The sequence below is a fragment of the Caretta caretta genome, chromosome 19, assembly GCF_965140235.1.
Source record: "Caretta caretta isolate rCarCar2 chromosome 19, rCarCar1.hap1, whole genome shotgun sequence".
NCBI lineage: Eukaryota > Metazoa > Chordata > Testudines > Cheloniidae > Caretta > Caretta caretta.
In genome coordinates, this window is record NC_134224.1 from 11,858,155 (window position 1) to 11,881,798 (window position 23,644).

Consider the following 23,644-nt stretch of genomic DNA (forward strand, 5'->3'; position numbering starts at 1 on the left):
CTTTATGCAATTTGACACCAAGAATTATATAGAGAGACGACTCAAGAATTCCTTCACGTATTTTCATCTAGGACAGGGGTCGGCAACCTTTTAGAAGTGGCGTGCCAAGTCTTCATTAATTTAAGGTTTCGCATGCCAGTTATAAATTTTACATTTACAGCAGGGCCAGCGGCCAGGACCCCGGCTGGCAGGGGGCCGGGTGGCTGGAACCCCAGACAAGCAGAAAGGTGAGTGGGGCCGGCAGCTGGTATCCCAGGCCAGCAGCAGGCTAAGTGGGGCCGATTGCCAGGACCCTGGCTGGCAAGGGGCCGGAACCCCAGACGGGCAGCGGGCTGAGCGAGGCTGGCGGACAGAACCCCAGACCGGCAGTGGGCTGAGCGGCTCAGCCCACTGCCGGTCTGGGGTTCCGTCTGCCGGCTCCTGCCAGCCGGGGTCCCGGCCGCCGGCCCCACTCAGCCCGCTGCCAGCCAGGGGTTCCGTTCACCCAGGCCGGCAGCGGGCTGAGTGGGGCCAGCAGCCAGGACCCCAGCTGGCAGCAGCGTGCCAGTAAAAATCGACTTGCATGCCGCCTTTGTTGCACATACCGCAGGTTGCCGACCCCTGATCTAGGAGGCCAAGGGGAAGGATTCCGCCACTTCCAGGAAAAATAAACTCACATCAGCATGAATCTAACCTGCATATTGACTAAAATAAACCCTTTATTTGGGTCCAGTTACAAATGCACCATCGGAGGAAAGAGGAGTAAGGCGGTCTCTTCACCCTTTCCTCACACACCTTTGTTCTCAGATGCTGCCACCCACAACCTGTGCTTCGGGGACAACGTGACCTAGAAGCAAGGTCCCCGGTGGAAGAGTTGCCACATCTTTATAGCTAGATAAGAGAGTCCACCAAGGACTCAGCTGCTGTAGGAAATGGCGTTGATGGTACATTCGGGGCACTCTGACCTCAGAGGCAATACTGAATTAACACCCCATGAGGTGCTGTCACAATGGAGGGGATATAAAACCACTCAGGGCCATCAGAAATCCCCCAAGAGTATCCCAGCCCAATTCCAGCTTCCAACCCCAGCCCATTCCATTCCGCTTCCCTCTGTTCCCCCCCACAGTTCAAGAGAAGACAATAAGCTTCCCATTCCTGGCTTAAAGTGCTGTGCACTGTTAAACAGCTGCCAGACTCCACTCCAGAAGTGGCTGCATTTCAGTTATGGGTGAAGTGATTTCTATACCTAGTTTGTTCAACGCTTTGGGATGAGCCTTTGTATTAATTATATTATTAAATGTATATAACTACTCAGACCTCACTCATCCCTGGACTGTCTATTAATACCTATGGAAAACCACACTCATGGGACTGTTGCAGTCACATCACACACACCACTTACAAAAAAAAAAAACAATTTTATTAGAAATGGGGGGAAGGGGGAGGAATAAAAAAAGAGACCATCTTGAGATTAAATATTCCACTACAAACCCACTGACAATTATAAAAAAATGCAACTTGATCACAGGGGACAAAAAAAATCACGAGGGAGGCTCATACAGGTCAGAAGCATTGGTCCCAGTAAACCATTGCAGAAGCCAAACAAACAAGCTCCCCACCCCCTTTAAAACGTATTCCTGACAGAGGCTAGAATGAGTCTCTGTATAACCATTAGACCCATGGGAAAGGAGTCAGAGGCAAAAAACCAAAAATCTGTACATCCATAGCGGAGATGGGCCTAGGCCTGAGCCCCAAAATTACCCTCATCTCCCTTCCCCGCCACAACTTTTGGCGGTGGAGTCCTCATCAGTTCTAAACCTGCACCAAAATTATTAAGCAACCCGGGAGAACCACAGGGAGCTCTCTCTTGTCCAGCCACCTCAATCAAGAGCCTTCTTTCTAGTCACTGCACTCAACGGTCTCTCTCTAGGTTAGGCCAAACCAGAGCTGAAGACTCCCCGGCGTTATGGATGATTGAAATCTGGACCCAAATCTAGCCGGCCAACTTCCAATTTGAGCCCGGCACTACACAGATGGGCCAATACAGACCTCTTTCCTATTTATAAAAAATATATATATTTCACAGTTTCAGGGTTAGGAAGAAAGGGTGGTGGGAAAGCCACAAGACAAACTAGCTTTTCCTTCTCCGTACCCTCAGAATACCACAGTCTCCTGCTGCAGGATTCCTGCCTGGAGATTGTCTCCTCCTACCATACTATAGACAAAGGCGAGGGACCAAGGAGACACCCAGGGACTGGACTCCTATTAGGGACAAGGCATCCATCTGGCTCCCTTTATTTCCTTCAAGTATTTTCCTATAAGGGAAAGGGGATGGAAAGCCAGATTGGAGCCACAGAAACAGAGCGGCCTCCCAAGAAGAGGAGGGTCTCTGTGAAGCAGGAGCAGGGGGATGATTAAACCCACAGGACAGAAGATTCACTGAGACTCCAGCAAAGCCTCATTTCCTAAAACAGGAAACAGACAAAAGCTGAAGGGGGTGACAGTCAAGTCACAGGGTGTTTTGGGTTTTTGTTTTTTTTTGTGGGGGGGGGGGTGTAAACCTTTGGGCTGCAGAGATTTAACCCTTGGTGTAAATTGGTCTGGGGGTCAGGTCTGATCCAGAATGAGCCCTCTGCACTACCGATCCCCTTCACTTGATTTGCAAAAGGGAACCGTTTCTAACCCCTTTTTTAAGGCCATCGAGGGCTACGTTTTCTCAAGCAGATGATCTGGGCCTCGATCGTGCCAAGTCATAAAGCACTTCTCCCACCTGGCCAATGCCCTGCCATTGCAGGGCACCACGGGCATTGGGGCACTTTGGTCCCGTCTGTTCTCTCCCCACAGCACACATCAGTTTAGGTACCTGAGAACTGAAATGCTTTAGTTTAACTCAAGTTTTTGGGCTCAACACAGGAGTAGCTGGGTGAAAACCGACAGCCTGGGATACACAGGAGCTCAGACTAGATGATCTAATGGTTCTTTCCGGGCTTAAACGCTATTAAAAAAATCACTTCAGGCATGGAAGCAGCCCCATTGAAGTCAATGGTATCATGCTAGTTTTGTGCTGAGCTAAGGCGGCCCTAAATGGTACCTGCAAATTATGCTGGTGGGGAAACACGGAGATTCAGAATGACAGGCCAAAAAGCAACTGTCTCAAATACTTTTAAATAAGAGGAACCTGGGGGTTCAGAGCAGTCTGGGAAACACATGAACAGAATTTGCTGCTGGATGACCCTGGGTAAATCACCACTTCCGCTGTGTGCCTCAGTTTCCCCATCTGTAAAACAGGGATGATGCTCTTCATCTCCTCTGTGCAGTGCTTTGAGACTGACTGATGAAAAGCGTTAGGCGTTCGTTGTTATTAAAGGGCAGGGACGGTGAATGCCCCAAGGCATAACGGGGGTATTCAACCAGCCCTGTGCCAATGCTAGGGGCGGAGAGGGGTGGTTTCTGGAGGAAGAGTCAGGAGAGAATGGGATGAAGTTGCACAAAGGGGGAATTTAGGCAGCGTCCGGAGACAACTCTCTGACATCAAAGAGCAGCCCAAGGGAAAGAGCAGCACTTGAATCAATGGAAACACCGGAGGATCCGCTGTAGTGAACCCCCCTGTACAAGCCCCTGGTGGGGGGGGAAGCCATCCAGACTGTTCCCTATCTCTAATTTCTAGGATAACTCATGCAGCGCAAGGAGACTTGCTTTTTATCCCCCTCTCATCAGCCTTTATCGGCCTGGGCCAGTTTTGCCAGAATTAGGCAGAGAAAGACTCCAGTATGTCTCCGAGGTGCAAGGTAATCCCCCCTTTCCCAGCACTGCTCATGGGCTGGGGGCATTGTGGAGGGAGGCCAGGAGAGATGCCCAGCATTGGCCGGGGCACGAGGCCAGACATCAGGAGTTGATGGGCCATGTCCTGCCATTCCATGCTCCACAGAGTCTGGTATCCCTAGGAAATAACAGGGAGAGCAGTGCACTGTCGCTAGTCACCCAGAAGGGGTTCGCAGCCTTCTCCCGTCCTGACTCATGGGGGTGGGAAGAACACAAAGTTTGGGATCTGCCTCCCCTTTTCTTGCCTTCAATACAGACATTTGAGCCCAGTGGAGCTTCCCCCCACCCTTGCCCGGTATTGGAATGCTAGAGCTCCTGGCTCCCAGTTTTATCCCGCAGGAATGTGATGAGAGGCATCCAGGCTCTGAACTGAACTCCCTTTCCCGGCCCAGCCATAACCCCACCCCTACCCCGAGGGGGAGACGACCCCTCAAAGCCCACAAAAGCTACGGAGCAGACAAATGGCTGAAGCTGGGGCCTGCAGAGCGGTGCAGCAAGGTTGTCCGTTCTCGGTCCATTTCCTAGCGAGCCACCGTCCCTATCAGCTCCTCAGCCCGTCCCCGACTCCGCAGAGGAGGTTGCAAGTTCCACCAGATCCTCAAGTCTTCCCCGTTGATCAGCTTCCCCCTGACTGAGGCAGCAAAGATGATGAATCCCGTTGTCCAGTTCATCCAGCGAGCTGCAAGGCTATGGTGAGCTAGCCTGGCCGGGGGTGTAGAGACAGACACTGGTCCTGGTGCGATGGGTGGGTGGGTGGGATGCCCAGCCGCCTCTCCATCCAGGAAAAGGAACTAGTTTGGGTAAAGAGGCTAAATAGACCAGCACATGGTGGGAGGGGAGTATTTGGGGTGGGGAGGGGGGAATGTTGATTCCACCCAAGCCCCTGCCTCAAACCCTCAATACAGTACGTGCCCTAGCATCCATTACCCTCAAGGCCCAGACTCGGGGGTGGGAAGGGAAGCAAGAAAACAGGCCTGTGCTCCTGTGATGCCCCTGTGAAGTTGCTTGAGCACAAAGTCCTGACACCTTGGTGGTGGGGGGGGGGAGGGAGTGAGCGCTCAGCCCTGCCCCCCACACGCTCGCCGAGAGCTCGCACCAGCTCCGAGGGGAAAGGAAAAACCAGCCAGTCACTCTTGCAAGAGGTGGACGGAGCTGGCAGGGAAGACGCCCGTCCTGGAGCCATCTCCTTCAATGAAGCCGACCTGAGAGAGGGGGCAAAAGGCAGCAGATGAGAACCGAGAGGTGCCAATGGGGGGTCCCGGCTCAGAAGGGGCAGGAAGGAGTGGGGGGCGGAGAAGTGTGAAGATTCACGGATATTCAAGGCAGAGGATGAGAGTGGCCTTTGCACCCCAGGTGGGATCCTGAGACCACACATCTCTGCCCCCAATACAATTCCTAGCTGGGGGCTGTGAGGAGGGGCCTGAGAGTGCATCAGCTCTGCACCCCCAGGGACCAGAGTAGGGTTGCCAACTTTCTAGTCACACAAAACTGAACACCCTAGCCCTGCCCCTGCCCCCCGCTCACTATATTTTCCCTCCTTCCCTCACTTTCACTGGGCTGGGGCAGGAGCTTGGGGTGCGGGCTCCAGGGTGGAGGCAGAAATGAGGGGTTCAGGGTGTGGCAGGGGGTTCCAGGGATTCGGATTGCGGGAGGGGGCTGCGGGTTGAAGGAGGGGGTTGGAAGGAGGTACAAGCTCTGGGCTAGGGGGTTGGGGTGCAGGAGGGTGCTCTAGATTGCGGGGGGGCTCAGGGCTGGGGCAGGGGCGTGGGCTTACCTCAAGCGGCTCCCGGTCAGCGGCGCAGCAGGGGAGCTAAAACAGGCTGCCTGCCCTGGCACCCACGCTGCACACGCCCCAGAAGCGGCCAGCAGGTCCGGGCCTAGGCGGTGGGGCAGCCAGGAGGCTCCATGCGCTGCTCTCGCCTGCAGGCATCGTCCTCCCCCCACCTCCTATTGGCTGGTTCCTGGCCAATGGGAGTGCGGAGCCGGTGCTCAGGGCGCAGCACATGCAGCCCTATGGCCCCCTGCCTAGGAGCCGGACCTGCTGGCCGCTTCCAGGGCACAGCGTGGTGCCAACCAGGCCAGGCAGGGACTAGCCTGCTTTAGCACCGCAGCACCGCCGACCGGACTTTTAATGGCCTGGTTGGCAGTGCTGACCGGAGCCGCCAGGGCCCCTTTTCGACCAGGTCTTCCAGTCGAAAACCAGACACCTGGTCACCCTAGACCAGAGGGGTCAGTGGAGATGGGAGCAGAAGCATCCCCTAAACATTAATCTAATCCCCCTCCAGCCCCGGGGCCCTGATCCACCACCCTCCTAAGGGACTGGGACAGTATGAGAGCCGATCCCAGAAGAACAAGAGCCTCGGGCCCCAAGGCTAGAACCCGGGGCCGGGGCTCCCCAGCAGGGGCCTATCCCAGTAGTCCCAGGAGCCCCCAGAGCAGCAGCACTCACCCAGCTCTGCTCATCCTCCTCCCGGGTCACCACGATCACCTCGCCCTTGGAGAAGGTCAGCTCCCGGGCCCTCTCCCCCTTGCAGTCCACCAGAGCCATCACCCTCTTCTGCCTCACCTTGGCCTGCGCAAGCAAACAGCACATGCCTCCAGAGTCCTGGCTCAGGAAATGGGGCAGGGAGACGCCTGCTGCTGAGCCTCCCCCGCCCCTGCTTTGCTCCAAGGCATCACAGAGGGGGCTCCGTGGTGTGGGGGCACATTGGGTTAAAGAACCGTGCCCCTGCCTGCCCCCCACTTCCCCAGCCCAAGCCTCTTCCCCCCACCCACCTATCACTTCTTTCACCTTTGCCCACCCCTCCCTGACCCAGCTTTTCCCAATCGGTTTGTAGCCACGGTAACAACCGTGCCCAGAAGATGCCCAGCTCAGCCTGTGGCCCTTGCAGCCAGGATTTCCAGAGCCCCAAAGTAATGGGTGAAGCAACTGCTCCATGAGCACCACGGCACCTGGGGATTTTACTCCCTTTGAGGTGGTAAGTGCCCCAGCCTCATCCTCCAAGGTAGCCCCAGCAGGGCCAGTTTCTTTCCTCCCAGGAGGCACGGAGCCAGCCAGCCACCCGCCCCTCGTTAACAAGCCATCTGCAGCAGTGAGGACCAGCCCCAACTCTCCCCGCCCCAATCTGGAATCACTGTGACGGCCACCATCTTAACTGACACATAGGAGAACTGAACCGGGGACCTCTGGATCTAAACGTGGGAGGGCAGGTCTACACTACAAATTGACATCGGTGCAGCTGGGCGGGAGAGAGCTCTCCTGTTGGCTGAACAACTCCACCTCGCCAGAGGCAGTAGCTGTACCGGTGGGAGACGCTCTCCTGCTGATACAGCACCATACACACAGAGGGTTAGATCAGTTTCACTACGTTGCTCAGGGAGGTGGATTTTTCACACCTGAGTGACGCAGTTCTACCGAAGTAAGTATGTTGTGTAGACCAAGCCTGAGTCTCTGCCACTTGAGCTAAAGATCCATATCCTCTGTAGATCAGGGACACGTAACATATACTGATCAGTGGGTTACAGCTGCACCCCTCACTCCACCAGGGAGCCCAAAATTGGACAGGCCGAGCAGGGGGTGAGCACATACGTTGGAGCGGGAGGGAGTGATCAAAGGGAATTTCACAGCTGGCAAGGGAATGTGAGAGTAGCTGGGCTGGGGAGGCGGGGGGGGGGGGAAATCGAAGCCACAGAAAGGGGCAATGGAGCCACAAAGAGACAGGGACCAGCCCCCTTCCCGTGACACTTACCGGAGCAAACCTCCGCGGCACGGGTACCGGGGGAGTGTTCTGCACTAAACTTGGAGCCTTGCTGGAAGGCGGGTCCTCGGGGCAGCCAGAGCTTTGTGGGGAGATGGCCAAGCCGGAGGATTTCCCCACCGAGCCGCCGCCGATCCGCCGGTAAGACCGGGTGCTTTCTGAGCTGAGGGCAGAGGGGTTGCTTCAAACCATCAGAAAGATGGGAGGTGGTCTCCCAACCCTCTCCCCCACCACGAGACCCCAGTGGGCTCCCCCTCCAAAGCACGGACTTATTCTAGCCAATGGTTTCTTCCACAGAGCCCCCCGCCCTCACAATGGCTTTTTCTCCCCTCCTTGAACCCCAGCTCCCCACTAAACAGCGCCAGCTGCAGGACTGCACAGCCATGGTAGCGATAGGGCTGAATATTTGCAACGATATGGAAGTTGCACAGACTCAGAGGGTTTCGCCTGTTTCCCCCCTTTTCCATGAAGAATTCCCCATGGGGCGGAAAGGCACCCAAGGGCCAAATCCTGGATCGTTTGGCCCTTGGGGTGCAATTTGGGCTCCTCCTGAGCTGATCAGCGCCATCACATCTAACAGGTTTTGCAAAGCCCCAGTCAATGGTACAAAACCCTGCCGAGGTAATCCAACACCTCTCCCGCCACTGGGGGGTGCTCCTACCCCCAGGGGGTTCTCCTCTCAGCCACAAGCTCCGGGGTCCACTCCCTACCTGAACTTGACTGGGGTTATTTGCCCCTGTTCCGGCGACGTCCCAGCAGCAGGCTGCTGCGCTGTTGTCTGACTGGCCTCCGATGTCCTCCGCTGGCTGCTGCTCTCCGTCTCCGAGTGGGTTTCCCAGTAGACCGTGCGTCTGGCTTCTGGGGGGCTTCGGGAGGTGGACGGCGGCCGGGAAGCACAGCCGTCCAAGGTGCTAGGAGCGCTGGATGTGGATAGGTTTCGGCAGGCAGGTGCCTCTGACAACGCAGAGGACTGGGGCTCGGAGGCCTGACGTGGAAGCTCTGGGCGATCTGGAACAGAGGGTACAGGAGATCAGGAAGTGATGTGCCCCAGCAGAGAGCTCCCCATGCATTTACCAACCATATTGGGACATTGCTTGGCCTTTGAGTGCCCCACGGTCTTTGATTTCCCACTGGGGAGCAGAGTCAGGGCACTCATGACCTGCAGAGCCCTTTCCAGAATTGGCCAAGCCAGTTCAGAGTAAGAACCAGCTGGGACCTTCTCCCCAGCCCTGAACTCCCCCTAAACCTCAGCTGTATTTGAGATCCAAAAGAACTGAACATCCCTGGTTATTCTCCAGTGTCCGGGGTGCCTCCACCCTTCCTGGGCCAGCTGGTCCCAGAGTCCCATGGGCCTGAGGCAACGCAGGAAGCTTGGCTGGAGGATAAACCCTGTACTCAATAGGGACAGCGGATCTGGGCTGGGATCAAGAGGCTCGAAGAAGCAGCCAGTCCTAAGGGCTGAATCCTCAGAGCGTTGCTCTCACCAGCACTTCCGACCTCCCTTGGCCTGGCTGAGGGGGACAAGCTCACCTGCTGGGCTCTGCCCCGGTTTGGTTCTGGAGCCCCCTCTGGTCGGGTTTTTGATGGGCAGCGGTGGGGGGATCTCCTCGCTGTGTGACCGCCGCTGGATGGGCCGCGAGGGGACCAGGATGGTCTCGTAGGTCTTGTTGCTGATGTCCATGCCAGTGCAGCTCCACCGGTTCTGGGGGAAGAGGGCGGGCTGGCCCGTGGTTGGGGACGACGTGGACTTGAAGGATCGCTGCAGCGGGCTCAGCTGGATTGGGGGGGGAGGGGGCAGGGGAACAACCATTGCTTCCTTGCTGCTGTCCAGAGACCCTCAGCAAAGCCACCCCTCTCAGTAGCTTGGTGCCCACCAGGTAGGTGCTCAGCATAATCACCTCCCCACTATGTTCCTGGAACCTGACTCCTGCTGCCCTTTGCCCTGTCATCCAGGTGCTGTGTTCCTCTGATGTTCTTGGCTTGACATAGCAATGTGCAGGCCTAGTGGGCAAGCCAGAGATCCAGACTGGTTTTTGGGAAAGTTTGGATCCTGGTTGCCGTGATGCCAGCCAGCTCTGAAACAGACTGCACTTTGGGGTGTGGTGGGGGGACATCTACTCTATTCGCTAGGAAAGGGAACTTTTAAAAAGTGGAAGCCCTAGTTCACATTTGCCAATTTTGTTTTGCGAGGGAACCATTTGTTTCAATCACGTTCTCTGGTTTCCAGGGGGGGAAATCTCCGTTCTCTCTCAAATCAACCTGGTTTTGTTCCATTACACATTGTGTGTGTGATACAGGGGCGGGGTTTAAGATAAAACTAGGGCACCCTGCTCTCTGGGGGCAGAGTGTCTGGGATTCCTGTGAGTAGCCAGCGTCAGGGGCTGGATGTCACAGTCAAACGCTTCTAAGGGGACTCGGGTGCCCGGAGGGGAGCGCTCGAGAGGCTGGTGGCATTCAAGACTTGCCATCCAGTTACCACAAGCAAGATTCCCTCATGCTAGAGGCAGGGGAGTAACAAGGGGACTCACACTGCTGGGTACCCCGAGAACGGTCATGAGCGTAGGGGTCCCGCTTGCCCCTGTAGGAAGGTGGCCCTGGGCCTGGCAGGAAGGGCTCGGCCCATCCCAGAACCCTGGCCTGGCAGAGACCAGGGACGCGCACACATGCTGCTCAGGAGAGCAGTACCTTCTCCTCCAGCTCCTCCTCGCTGTCGTAGGTGTATTCCTGAGAGGCCTCCCAGTCGTACTCCAAGTGCACCTGCAGGTTTAGCTTCCCGGCCTGTGCCTGCTCAAGCTGCCAGAAATTTGGGGTGCAAGAAGATTCAGCTCCTCGGCAGAGCCCTGATCTTCTCCGATCCTGCATGCCCCCAACCCACCCCTACTCCACGGCACAGCACCCCCAACTTGCTTCCCTTCTCTGCCTGTGGCAGGAGTCATCCAGGCTCTACAGTAGGACCCTGCTTCCTCCCATCTCCATTCTGAGAAAGGACCTCATCCCACAGTATGCCCACCTCCCTCCTTGCCCCGTACCAGGCACCTGTTTCCCGCCCCCCCCCCCCCCCCCCCCGACAGCAGATCCCATCCGCCCTCCTCCCGCAGCAACCAGCCTACGTTACCGTGAATACAAAGTGCTCGACCTACCAGCTCTTCACACTCAACATGTTTGTGCCTCCTTGCCACGTCCAGGGCCGTCTCGCTTGCTGCATTCACTGCATGGGGAAGGAGAGGAAGCCAGGTTTGAGTTACCAGGCCCCGCCGAGAGCATCCCTCGCTCCCTCCCCCTCAGAGATCCCCCCAGAGCAAAGGGACACCCGAGGCGGATCAATGAGCAGCAAAGCCCCATTGAACCACCGCTCCCTGAACCAGAGAGGGCCCCTGATCTGACCACCAGGCTCAGGGCCGTGTCTGTACTTTGATTGCCAGCAGGAGATGGTGGGCAGGATTAAACCAGGCTGCACTGAACCCAACTTTTCTGCACTCCCATAGCTGGTGAGTGGTAACTGCAGGAGCTTGTTCCTGCTCCATTCCACTCAGCCTTGGGGGTCAATAACTAAAGCCAGGCAGGAAACACGTTTCCCGTCCCAGGAGAATTCGAGATTTTGTTAAAAAAATTCCCCATCCCGAATCAAGAGAAAAAAAAAGTTAATCTCAAATTTTCACAGACGGAAAATCCAAAAAAATACTTCAGATTGGATCAAGAGAAATGTTTTGATTCTATTTAGAGCTTTTTATAAATTTTATAATGCAATAACAAAAATTTAATGCAATAAATTAACAAATTTCTAAACAAAATAGGCAGCCGGACCCCAAAACCAGAATTTGGTTTACAAAAATATATATATAAAAAATTTGCGATGTTTCAACTTTCAAAACTTTTTTTGAAACAAGAACTTCATTGAAACCATCCCTTTCCCACACACCGTTTTGGTTCTGACAAATTGTCATTTTCCAATGAAAAGGGGTTTTGCTGAAAAATTCCTGCCCAGCTCTATAAATACCCCCAATCTCTCTAGATGATCCGGGGGTCCCTTCTGGCCCTAAACTCTACGACTCTCTAGAATGGACCAGAATTGGATCCCCTGCTCTGAGCAACCTTCCCACCCTCAACAGGAATGGAGGAAGCTCCCTAAAAGTGGGGGTACCCGAACTGTGGCCCCGCCTCTTTCCCCAAGGCCCCGCCCCCACATTGCCTCTTTCCTCCCCCCGAGGCTCTGCCCCACCTCTCCCCCCCACCTCCCAAGGTCTTCCCCCCTGCTCACTCCTCTCCACCCCCTCCCTCCCCAACGCTTGCAGCCGGTAACAAGTGATGGGATCATGGCCCCCTTGGCTCTCCCTGTTCCAGCGACCCCGACCCTCAAACTTTGTCTCTGGATTTGAACTTCACAGCTCAGACCCACCTCCCATGTAAACATTTCCCCCTATTTTCACACGTTCATACAAATTGTCATGATACTGTCATATTGTTTAAATCCTTTACTATTAACATCAATTTAAATGGGGAAGGGATCTTTGTGTGGTCAGTACTCCCTTCCACAACTGCCTAATCCAGGCCAGGACTTAGAAACACCCTTTCCGGGGAGGGGCATAGGCAGCACAGGCTAGACATTAAAGAGCCAGTGAGAACCACAGGGTCTGTGTCCTGCAGCCTCAATAAAGAATCTCCTGTACAGTCATTTCATCCGAGTCCTGTCTCACATGCGAGATACGATCAGGGCTTGTCTACACCCAAAACTGCACCTCTGTGACGAGAACGCTATAGCAGGACTCGTGTGGTCGCTGGGGCCGTACTGGTGTAAAAGGCGTTCAGACCAGCCCTAGCCACTCCTCTTCCCAAATCGGAATAAGCTCTTCTGGTGTGACGGCACCAGAATACGGCTATAACTGCATTCACACTAAGAGTCAGATCGGTTGAGCTGTTTTGGTGGGGGCGGGGGGGGGAATCACCCCCACCCCCAATCTGAAATAGTTCAGCTGGTACAAGAATTCTAGATAGGCCCGACTTTGGGACCTGTCGATATACCAAAGTGACACAGTTTTAGCTATCCCAGTATAGTTAAAGCAGGACAAGCCTCATAGCCTGGATGAATTATACCCGTACAGATGTATTCGTACTGGGCTAGCTATTCCTCTAGGGGAAGGGGGATAAACTGTACCGGCATAAGGCACCTTTATACCAGTATCACCATGCTTGGGGTTGGACTGGTCTAATTAGGTCCCTACAAATATCACATCCCTAACAGTATTAAACCAGTACAATGTGTGCAGGTAGACCAATTTTAGTGCATGCCTCCCTCACTCACACACAGAGTCTTCACTGCAGAGTTAACTCAGGTGATCAGCAGCTGGGCTAGCCTAGCCTGGGATGTGAGCAGCCTCACTGCAAAGTCCTGCCTTAAGTTCCGGGGTACATCTTCACTGGCCCATGGCCTGGCTGTGGCTGGCCCGGTCAATAAAATCAGTGTGAACGAGAGAACCCAGCAAGGGGGGGAGGGTCTCCGAGCCTGGGCTCCAGCCCAAGTGGGAACATCTACACTTCAATTTTTAGCCCCGTGGCATGAGCTCCGTGAGCCCCAAGTCAGCTGAGCCAGTCTCAGACTGGTTGGCACGAGGGTATTCTTGCAGTGTAGACGCAACGTATGACTTCTGGGAGCACATCCCATGGTTCTTTATACCGCAGTAAGATGAGCCGCTCTACCCTTCTTTCCCTGGGAACTGTGGGAGAACTCGTCTGTCCTTCTAGGCACATGGGGGCAATTGTGGGAAGGCATTGGAGGACTATTAGCACTCCAGGGGTTTAGCCTGCATCCATACTGCAAGTGGGAAGGTTACCCTTCCAGCCTGAGGGAAAGCAGTACCTGGGCTAACCCTCCCTAGGTGGGCCAGCAAGCCTGGATTTAAAGAATACTCAGGTTGGAGGGTTGTGTGTGTGTGTATGGGAGGGGGGTCTGGGATAACACCCAAGGAAAAGCCCCAGCTAACTGTGAAGTGAAGACAAAGCCATATATTACAGCTCACCAAATACACATACTCTACAAAGCAAGCCGCTTTGTCATTAACCTCTAGTCTAATCAATGATTAAAAAAAGAAACCAAAATAAAAAATTGACGCTGAAGGGGAACATTTAAAGAATTTTCCTAAGTCAACAATATTGAATAAAATGCAAGGTATTGTAAGAGTGGCATTAATTAAATGCTAAGTGACTGAATCGGGAATAATGACATTAGACCAGTGCTGTAATTAAACGATGAATTGATTGAAAGGAGCCATATTAAATTCAGAACACTACAATACAAGACCGATCACTGCACAAAAGCCTTTAAAGGTTTTACAGTGATTTAAGTCAATTAAGAGTTTAAAAACTAACAAACGTTCCAAAACTGATTATGACTAGGTGTGATGAAATCCACATACGCGGCAAATATGGGTTAGCGTCTCTATTACACGCACACAAAACCAGTTTGACTTGGTTCTAATGTGTAGAGAAGGATTATGCATAACCTGTTAGAATAAAAATGGGGAATCACTGTAGTGGATAGGGCACTGGACAAGAAGTCAAGAGACCCAAGTTCTATTCTGCTACTGACCTGCTCTGTGCCTCAGTTTCCCCATTTGTATCAGAGATAATGCTATTTATCTCCTCCCTGCGCACTGTATGCCTTAGTTAATAAGGTGAATGAAAACCTTCTGATGGAAGTTGCTGTGTTAAGCACAAGATAACCTTTGTTTCATAGAATATCAGGGTTGGAAGGGACCTCAGGAGATCATCTAGTCCAACCCCCTGCTCAAATTTTGTAGATTTCTCAGTCTCCCTGCAGTGTGGAGTGTGTACGAAGACAAGAGACAGAGGACAGATGATCTAGTGATTAGGACACTAGCCTGGGACTTGGGAGACCTGGGTTCTATTCCCTGCTCTGCTACAGGCCTTGGGCAAGTCATTTCCCTGCTCTGTGCCTCAGTTTCCCCACTTGTAAATTCGAATACCAGGACTTCCCCTACCTCACAGAGTTGTTATGAGAACAAATACATTACAGATTGTGACACACCCAGCTACAACAGTAATGGGAGTTAGATAAGGACCTAGGACAGAGAGAGACAGATACTGGCTGGCCCCTTTGTTCTTCCATTAAAATTTTGGGAGAAATCCAGATAGCCCCATTTTAAAATCTGTTCTGATTTCCCTCCTCCCACCACCCAGCACAATTCCATAGGGCAGGAGCATCGTATGGCTTTCCCTCCAACCTCCCTCTGGCTGCGCTCCCTACCTGTGTTTGTGGCCGCTTTCCCTTTCAGCAGCAGCTTGAGGCAGTTGGGCTGGTTGTACTGAGCGCTGTAGTGCAGAGCTGTGTTCCCGTCCTGAGTCGCCTTGTCCAGGTTGCCCCTGCACAGCGAGGCAAAGGCAGTTGAAGATGCAAGCGTGGGTCAAACATCTCCCACCAGAGAGACAGCGTGGCCTAACTGGGGTCTGGGAGTCAGGAGACGTGGGTTTTATTCCCAGCCCTGCCACTGACCCACTTGAACTTGGGTACGTCACTTCCCCACTCTGTGCCTCAGTTTCCTCATCTCTAAAATGGGGAGAAGGCTCCTGACCTGCCTCTTGTGGGTGATGGGAGAATCAGTGACACTCCAATCCTTGTATGAAAGGCACGCTGCCAGCCAACAGCAGAGAGATTTTTATTCCCACACTAGGGAACTATGTCAAGAGAGTCCTTCTCCCTCCCCAGTTCCTGACATCGTTGTTCTCCAAATTCCTTCTAGTTCAGCTTCATCCTTCTCATGCTGGGAACGAGGGGCACAGAATGCAGTATTCCAGCCAGGGGTTCACTGGAGTCGCATGGAGAGCAATTATCTCTGTGCTCCATTGTATATTACAGCCATGGAGCCAGCCCATAATCACAGGGGCCAGTGGACAGCTTATTGGATAGACCTTATGGCAGCCAGTCTAGGTCTCTCTACCACCACTCCCAGTTTCCAGGCATCTCCCCTTCCCTGCATTATCATCTGCCTTTTGGATTAGTCCCTCCCCACAATTTGTTCTGAATCAAATCGGTTATTTTCTGCCCCAATTTCCAACCTCCCTTGTTACCTTTGGATTAATCCTCTGTCCTTGCAATTCCTCCCATTTTAGGGTCAGCTGCAAATCCCACCAGCTTTCTCATTAACCTCCTTCTAGTGCAGGTGATGAAGGCCAGATCCAAGTGGAGAACTCACCTCCAGCAGCACAGTGGGTCTCCCAGGCAGGAGAGCTCTAAGTTACATGGATTTTTCGTGGAGCCTCCCCTCCCAGCATTGACCAGGCCTGCACCTGCTTAGCTTATGAGACCCAACATGTTCCCAGCCCAAGATGCTATGGCTACCAGCCACCCACCTGCCATCCTCCCTGGGTGAAGCTTACCCATTCTGAATGATGAAGTCCACCAGTGGGAGGGAGGACTTGTCTGCATAACGCACAGCCAGGTGCAGAGCCAACTCACCCTGGTCCTGTCACAGGGGGGAGAAGCAGCAACATTAACCCTCTCTCCACTACAGCACAGCTTGGCTTGGCACATTCAATTAACAAGAGAACATAAGAATGGCCATATTGGGTCCATCTAGCCCAGTATCTTGTCTTCAGACAGTGGCCAGTGCCAGGTGCCCCAGAAGGAATGAACAGAACAGGTAATCATTGGGTGATCGATCCCATCATCCACCGCCAGCTTCAAGCAGTCAGAGGCTAGGGACACCCAGAGCAGGGGTTGCATCCCTGAACATCTTAACCAGCGGAGGATAGGCCCACCAATGGCTCTATCCTCCATGAACTTATCTAATTCTTCTTTGAGCCCTGATCATGGCAGCATCCCAGCAGGGGTTGTAGGTTTGATGGCCACTCATCTCCTGAGAGGCCTGCAGAAGATGTGTCCTCAACCCCAGAGACGAGGAGGAATATCTGGTGTCGCTTAGCATCAATTGCTGGTCTGGGCCTTCTCAGCTGTGAGCTGCTCAGAAGGGCCGGTGGAAAATTTTCCATGTAAGCCATTTATCGATGAAAAATTGGATATTGACAAAATGAAAATTTTCCATGAAAATCGTGTGTTTTCAAGAGAAAATTTTCAATATTTCATCAAACAAGCCAAATGCTTGAAAAAGTGAATATTTCAGTTCAGATAGCCTGCCGTGGTGCCTCTTGGGAATTTTAGTCTAGTTTCTTTATGTCAAAAGAAAAGGAGTACTTGTGGCACCTTAGAGACTAACCAATTTATTTGAGCATAAGCTTTTGTGAGCTACAGCTCACTTCATCAGATGCATTCAGTGGAAAATACAGTGGGGAGATTTGTCCACATATCTATTCAGGGGACACCATCATAGGGCCTAATCACATCAGCCACACTATCAGAGGCTCGTTCACCTGCACATCCACCAATGTGATATATGCCATCATGTGCCAGCAATGCCCCTCTGCCATGTACATTGGTCAAACTGGACAGTCTCTACATAAAAGAATAAATGGAAACAAATCAGACGTCAAGAGTTATTACATTCAAAAACCAGTTGGAGAACACTTCAATCTCTTTGGTCACTCGATTACAGACCTAAAAGTGGCAATTCTTCAACAAAAAAACTTCAAAAACAGACTCCAACGAGAGACTGCTGAATTGGAATTAATTTGCAAACTGGATACAATTAACTTAGGCTTGACTAGAGACTGGGAGTGGATGGGTCATTACACAAAGTAAAACTATTTCCTCATGTTTATTCCACGCCCCCACCGTTCCTCAGACGTTCTTGTCAACTGCTGGAAATGGCCCACCTTGATTATCACTACAAAAGGTCCACACACACACACACACACCCCGCTCTCCTGCTGGTAATATGTCACCTCAAGTGATCACTCTCCTTACAGTCTGTATGGTAACACCCACTGTTTCATGTTCTCTATGCATATAAATCTCCCCACTGTATTTTCCACTGAATGAAGTGGAGCTGTAGCTCACGAAAGCTTATGCTCAAATAAATTTGTTCGTCTCAAAGGTGCCACAAGTCCTCCTTTTCCTTTTGCGAATACAGACGAACACGGCTGCTACTCTGAAACCTGTCTTTATGTCATCATTCTCCTCTATCAGCCAGGTTCCCCAGCTGAACTATATATCCCATGATGCATCATCAGAGTCCCCGGCCATGGTGCACTGCCTCCACTCGCTGTGAGACGGGGCCATGATGCATCATGGGAGAACGTAGTCCGAGCAGGGAGCCCAGCCCATGGAGGAGAATGGGAGCACGAGGAACTATGGCAGCATTTCTGAATCAAAATTTCAATTTTCAATTTTTTTTCCACCAAACAATTGAACTTTTCAGTGGAAATTTTGAAAACATGATTCCCCCCCCCCGCCCCCATTTAGTCACAATTTTTCCAAAGCCCATTTTCCAACTAGCTCGAACGCTCCGATCAAACCAAGAACATCAGCATTAGCATGTCACTTCTTCACGATGCTACGTAGGCAGAAACTCTCACTCCCATCAGCCCTGTTTGTGGTGTGATTCTCTATCCCCAGCTCATCTGCAAGGCCCCTATCCCGTCCACATTTCAGTTCCACTTCTTCGGTGTTGCTTATAGTGAACCTAATTGACTTGTATAAGAGTCAACAATAGAGCTGTGGTTTCCTGTCCCCTAACCTGTCTTTCTGTCTGTCCATTCTCAGCCTCTGACTCCCTCAGGGCAGAGCCTGTCCCTCTGCATGCGTTTGGAAAGCCCCAAGCACACAGCAGGCCCCAACAGAAATGGCTAATACATGGCAGAAGAAGTACTTGAGGATCCTTGGGCGGAAGTTAGAAGAACTTGTTTGTACAGGGGCATTGAAAGGTGAAACAAGAGAGGCCACATGTCACTGGCATGCGAGATGCAGGGCTCCACGCTCTTCCAGAGAGGCGAATTTCAACAGAGCAGGAGAAGGAACAAGCTTTGAATCCACTTTTGACACATCTTCCCTGAAGCTACAGAATGACGCGGCCCAAATCCTCCCCACATGCTCCAAAGCTTCACCTCAAGGGCCTTACTGTCCCGAGTGTTTGGAAGGGGAAAGGCTGTCAGGAAAGACTGCAGGAAAGACTGCAGCATGCAACAGAGATCACCTGGGCACATCTTAACCTGACCAGTTCCCTGTCATTGCAGGGGCCTTGGGTACTGGTGACACCTTGGACTCTCCTGTTCTCTGCCTGTGGCATGCACCAGTTTAGTTTCCTGTGCACTGAAATGCTTTTGGCTTAACACGGGCGTCTGGGAGATATTTAATGGCCTGCAATACACAGGAGGTACTTATACTTATATTCTATGATTCTATGATTCTATGATTCAGTGCAAGTGACACCTAGCAGGATGGCCAGCATTTATGGTTTGTATTACCATAGCAGTAGGAGCCCAAGGCATGGACCAGGCCCCCAACCTGCCAGGCGCTGGGCAAACGCAGAACAAACATGGTCACCGATGGCTTGTGCCCCAGACAGCTTATAATCCAAGTAGAAGACAAGAGCTGGATACAGACACGCAAGCAATGCTCACCTGGCTGTCAGGGCTAGCCAGGGGTTTTGCTAGATCATGCCCCTCCGCAAAGGCTTGTAACAAGGCAAAGAGATCCCGGTTCCGAATGGCTTCCCAGAGCCGGTGTGGCTCATCCCTGCCGGCTTTCTGGACATACTTGCGCTCCATGTATTTGGCCATGATATATTCTTTCCTGGCGCTCCTGCGGGCGGGAGGGAGGGAGCTAGGTCAGCGAGGTCACACCAACCCACCCTTGCTGCAGCTTCCTGAGCTGAGACTAACTCAGGCACGTCGGACCAAACAGCCCTCTCTCCCCCGACCAGAAAGGAAAGGCGTGGCTGGCCCTGCAGCAAGAGAGAGAGACCCCCTCACCTCTCGACTGACTCCTTGGGCTAGTGGATTTTGGACAGGAGGCTGATGAGCTTTGGATTCAAGCCAGGACAGGGGCAAAGCAAGAGTAGGAAATACACCTCCGGACAGGGATGAGACAGCTGGTCGGGTTTGGAGGAAGCTATTTGCTGATGGCCCCAACTAGAGGAAGGTACCACCTCTACCCTCCTCCCAAGTGAGCCCATGAGAGGGAGCAGGTCTGGGCCTGACACACACCCCGTCACGAGCTCGCTCCCCCGTGTCTTACTCACATATCGCTGCTTGACGAAGGCTTCAGATTCCCCTGCGCCGGCAGCGTGGCCTCCATGATTTCGTTAAACCGGGCATTTCCAATACTGACCGCCAGCTACGAACGAGAGGGGGAACACCAGCCCCATAAGCACAGGTGTTTCTGTGCCTGGGAGCCCCCTGGCTTGACTTGCCTGCCAGCTAGTTGGTTTGCTTCACACCCCGGAGACAGAAGACACGCCAAGAGAAAGAAGCTAAAGAAAAACTATAGCGGAGACATCCATCCTTCCCTAGAGATGGGCTGAGGCCAAGCTGCATTTCAGGGCTGGATTCAGGAGCACAGAGAATTTGTGAGTGGACCTTGCAAGATCTCCGCCGTCTAGAATGATGGGAACCTTTGAAATCTAGTCGGAGTGTCACAAAACAAGCCGGCTCTCGATCTGGGCTGCACTAGGCTTAGCTTTCATGGCCATGCCCGTGAATCTGGGGCTCTGATGGAAGTGGGCAGAGTGCTAAGGGGAAGCAGAAAAGGGGAGCAAGGAGATGGAGGCCCCTACGCACGGGAGCCACTTACCAGCAGTTCAGAGGTGCTGAGAACGTCGAGGGTGAGGGACTGTATGCGGGAGTAGTGCACCCCCAGCTCCCGGTGAATGCCCGAGCACTCAATACACGTCAGGATGCCCAGGTTGATGGAAAGCCACGTGGGATCTGCAAGGAAGCGGTACAGCACCAGTGAGCGAGCTGTGACAGCCCCCCGGTGGCACATCCTTCCCCACGTCCCCACCTGACCCCTGCACTCTGGCACCTCCTGGCCCGTGGCAGGTCAGTCGCTTAGTCCTTTTTACCCAGATCTCCGCATGGTGTCAGGGGAGAGCTCGCTGGAGAAGTCCCTCACCTCTGCCCTTGCCCCGGGATCGCCACCCCTCCCGGCTGGCATCCAGCTTCCAAAAACAGCCAGGTGTGGATGCTCACAGGCTCACGCCATGTCCAACTAGATCACAGAGACAGCGTGCTCATCCTGGTCTAATGGCTACTGGCTAATGGCAACAGGCTAAAGCCACAAGGCAAGGCAAAGCTAACAATGCTAGTGACGTGACCAGTACCAGGCTAAGGGCGCCAGGCCCATGCATGTGCTGAGATTGCCCCTTGCAACAGGGCTTCACAGCATCGGAGTCCCCCATCACTGACCTACCTGGGGCCCCGCAGTCACAGCACTGCTTGTTGCCTGGCATGCCCTTCACCTCGCCAATGACCAGCTTGGTGAGCTCGTGCAGGCCAGCGTCCGTCACCCCCCTGGCCGAGGCTGCACAGCCGCTTGGGTCACCCTTGAAGGCGTTGCTGAGGGCTTCATCCTTGCTGTTTTGGAGCACAGACACCCAGCTGGACAGGGAGGGGGAGAGGGGAGACTTCAGACAGGGACCCAGGCAGCGAGGGACCAGGAGAATGGAAACCGAGGGAGGGATCATGAGAGGAAGAGAAACAAAAACATTTTCTAGGCTAGAGAAACAGTGCTGTGGGTAACAGGGTCCTGCCTCTGCACAAAGCCCAGGTCATGGCTGGGGATGGCTGGATGACACCGTTTGCAGCCTTCGCTGCTGCTCCTATGTTGACCACAGAGGACACCATAATAATAAACAACCATTCTGAGCTCGTATATAGCACAGTTCCTCAGCAGATCTCAAAGCGCCTTGTGAAGCAGGACAGTATCATTATCTGCCTTTCATAAAGGGGGGGAAATGAGGCACAGAGCAGGGAAGTAACTTGCCCAAGGTCACCCAGTGGTAGGGCCAGGAACAGAACCCCGGTCTCCTGACTCCCAGTCCAGTGCTCTACCCACTAGACCCCACTGCCTCTATACTGCAGCATGATGATGCAAGGTGCTCCCACCCTGCAGGGGCCAAGCACAGCGTCTTCACATGTGGTGCTCACAACCTCTGTGGGTCCTAGGAGCTAGACAGCAGGCACAGGATGCAAACCTACAAAGCAGATCATCCTGCCACGGGAACCGAGTGCCCTGTATTCTGCAGTGGTGAAAGGGGCCCCCGGACTCAGTGCAACATTCTGGCTCATGAGCTATTACCAGCAGGAGAGTGAGTTTGTGTGTGTATGGGGGTGGGGGGGTGAGAAAACCTGGATTTGTGCTGGAAATGGCCCACCTTGATTATCATGCACATTGTAGGGAGAGTGGTCACTTTGGATGAGCTATTACCAGCAGGATAGTGAGTTTGTGTGTGTGTGTTTTTTTGGAGGGGGGTGAGAGAACCTGGATTTGTGCAGGAAATGGCCCACCTTGATTATCATGCACATTGTGTAGAGAGTTGTCACTTTGGATGAGCAGGAGAGTGAGTTTGTGTGTGGGGGGGTGGAGGGTGAGAAAACCTGGATTTGTGCTGGAAATGGCCCAACTTGATGATCATTTTAGATAAGCTATTACCAGCAGGACAGTGGGGTGGGAGGAGGTATTGTTTCATGATCTCTGTGTGTATATAAAGTCTGCTGCAGTTTCCATGGTATGCATCCGATGAAGTGAGCTGTAGCTCACGGAAGCTCATGCTCAAATAAATTGGTTAGTCTCTAAGGTGCCACAAGTCCTCCTTTTCTTTTTGCGAATACAGACTAACACGGCTGTTACTCTGAAATCTACCGATTTTGCCGCCCCGAGCAGTCACCGCCGAATTGCCACCACGCCCGGAAGAGCGGCAGAGCTGCTACAGAATTGCTGTCGTGGGACACGGACTGCCGCCCCATTCTCAGCGCCGCCCCAAGCACCTGCTTGGAAAGCTGGTGCCTGGAACCAGCCCTGTGGCTCGCACATCTGTGCCCCCCTGCTCCGCGGACAGAAGCCCTGCAAGACCAGTAGCCATTCCCACGCAGGGAAAGGGGAGGATGGGCAGAGAGGATGGTTGCTGTCACTTACACAACACACTCCTGTTCATCCTCAGCCTGGAAGTGATATGTCCTGTTATCTGCAGGGAGAGGGAAAGGGAGAGGGGACAGGTGAAAGGGATGCTTTCAGTATCTGGGAAAGCCCATGATCCCTGGCCAAGTCAGAAGCACAAAGCCAGCTGCTTCAAGAGGCTGGATAATTTTAGCAGGATGATCTATGCAGCATAGTGAAATAAAGCTCTTGACCTGTACTTCTGGAGACCTGGTTCAAGTCCAACCTTGGGCCACAAGTATCATGAGTTTGGTAGATGTCCCCTGTGGAGTGAGGTGAGATTTACCCTCATCACGTAAGGATCATATAATTGGTACCTTCCACCTGGGGGAGGCCTGGAATTGGAAAAAAGGGGCAGGGGGTGGGGAGAAGGGTGTCTGTAGCGCAGGAGAGCGGAGATGCATTGGTAGAGCTGTGGAGGGGTAGAATCAGGATAGCTAGGATGTCGGTGAGGAACAAAGGCCATTTCAGAGCTGGGAGAACTTTGCACAGAACGCAGTTATGCTAGTCCTGCCTCTAGCCCACGATGGCCATCTCTCAGTTTGCACCCCAGTTAAAAATACACCTTCCCTGCTCTCTTTAAAGGATAACTCTGAGGGGCTGCCCAGGTGCTGCTCTGGGCGGGGGCGGAGAGGAAGAGAGCTTTATTCCTAGCCAGAGAGATGCCTTGTAAATCCATTTTAAGAGCCACAAATGGGGAGAGCTCAGAATTGTAGAGCAGATGCAATGTCTTATCCTGGACCTCGAGAGCATGAGATACTGGGGCCCACATTTGTAAAATTTCAATTGGTATTCTATTGTTTAACAGCGCGATTAAAACTGTGATTAACTTTTTGAATTAACTGCGATTAATTGACATCCCTAGGCATTGCTGCGCTCAGCACCTTGGGGCCTAACTGACTTAGGAGCCTAAGCACATTTTCAAAAGGGGTTTAGGCACTTGGGATTTTGGTGCCTAAATCCCTTTTGAAAAGGAGTTTAGGCTTCTAAATCATTTAGGATTTTGAGCGCAGCAATGCCT

The 23,644-nt window shown here is 53.0% G+C and overlaps 1 protein-coding gene across 2 annotated transcripts in view; it reads right to left on the reverse strand.

The window, feature by feature from the left end:
• Window positions 1-1,377: 1,377 nt before the first annotated feature.
• ASAP3 (ArfGAP with SH3 domain, ankyrin repeat and PH domain 3) overlaps window positions 1,378-23,644 on the reverse strand; it is a 72,820-nt gene continuing 50,553 nt past the window's right edge. For both annotated transcript variants that reach the window (XM_048825919.2, XM_075121243.1), the window contains exons 13-26: window positions 22,603-22,651; window positions 20,878-21,065; window positions 20,260-20,393; window positions 19,709-19,803; window positions 19,089-19,269; window positions 15,951-16,036; window positions 14,821-14,936; window positions 10,700-10,767; window positions 10,245-10,352; window positions 9,090-9,333; window positions 8,270-8,567; window positions 7,551-7,722; window positions 6,251-6,373; window positions 1,378-5,003 (exon numbers count right to left, since the gene is read on the reverse strand). In XM_048825919.2, the coding sequence (XP_048681876.2) occupies window positions 4,929-5,003; window positions 6,251-6,373; window positions 7,551-7,722; window positions 8,270-8,567; window positions 9,090-9,333; window positions 10,245-10,352; window positions 10,700-10,767; window positions 14,821-14,936; window positions 15,951-16,036; window positions 19,089-19,269; window positions 19,709-19,803; window positions 20,260-20,393; window positions 20,878-21,065; window positions 22,603-22,651 (1,937 nt within the window). In that variant the 3' untranslated portion in view covers window positions 1,378-4,928. The remainder of the gene's footprint in view (window positions 5,004-6,250; window positions 6,374-7,550; window positions 7,723-8,269; window positions 8,568-9,089; window positions 9,334-10,244; window positions 10,353-10,699; window positions 10,768-14,820; window positions 14,937-15,950; window positions 16,037-19,088; window positions 19,270-19,708; window positions 19,804-20,259; window positions 20,394-20,877; window positions 21,066-22,602; window positions 22,652-23,644) is intronic.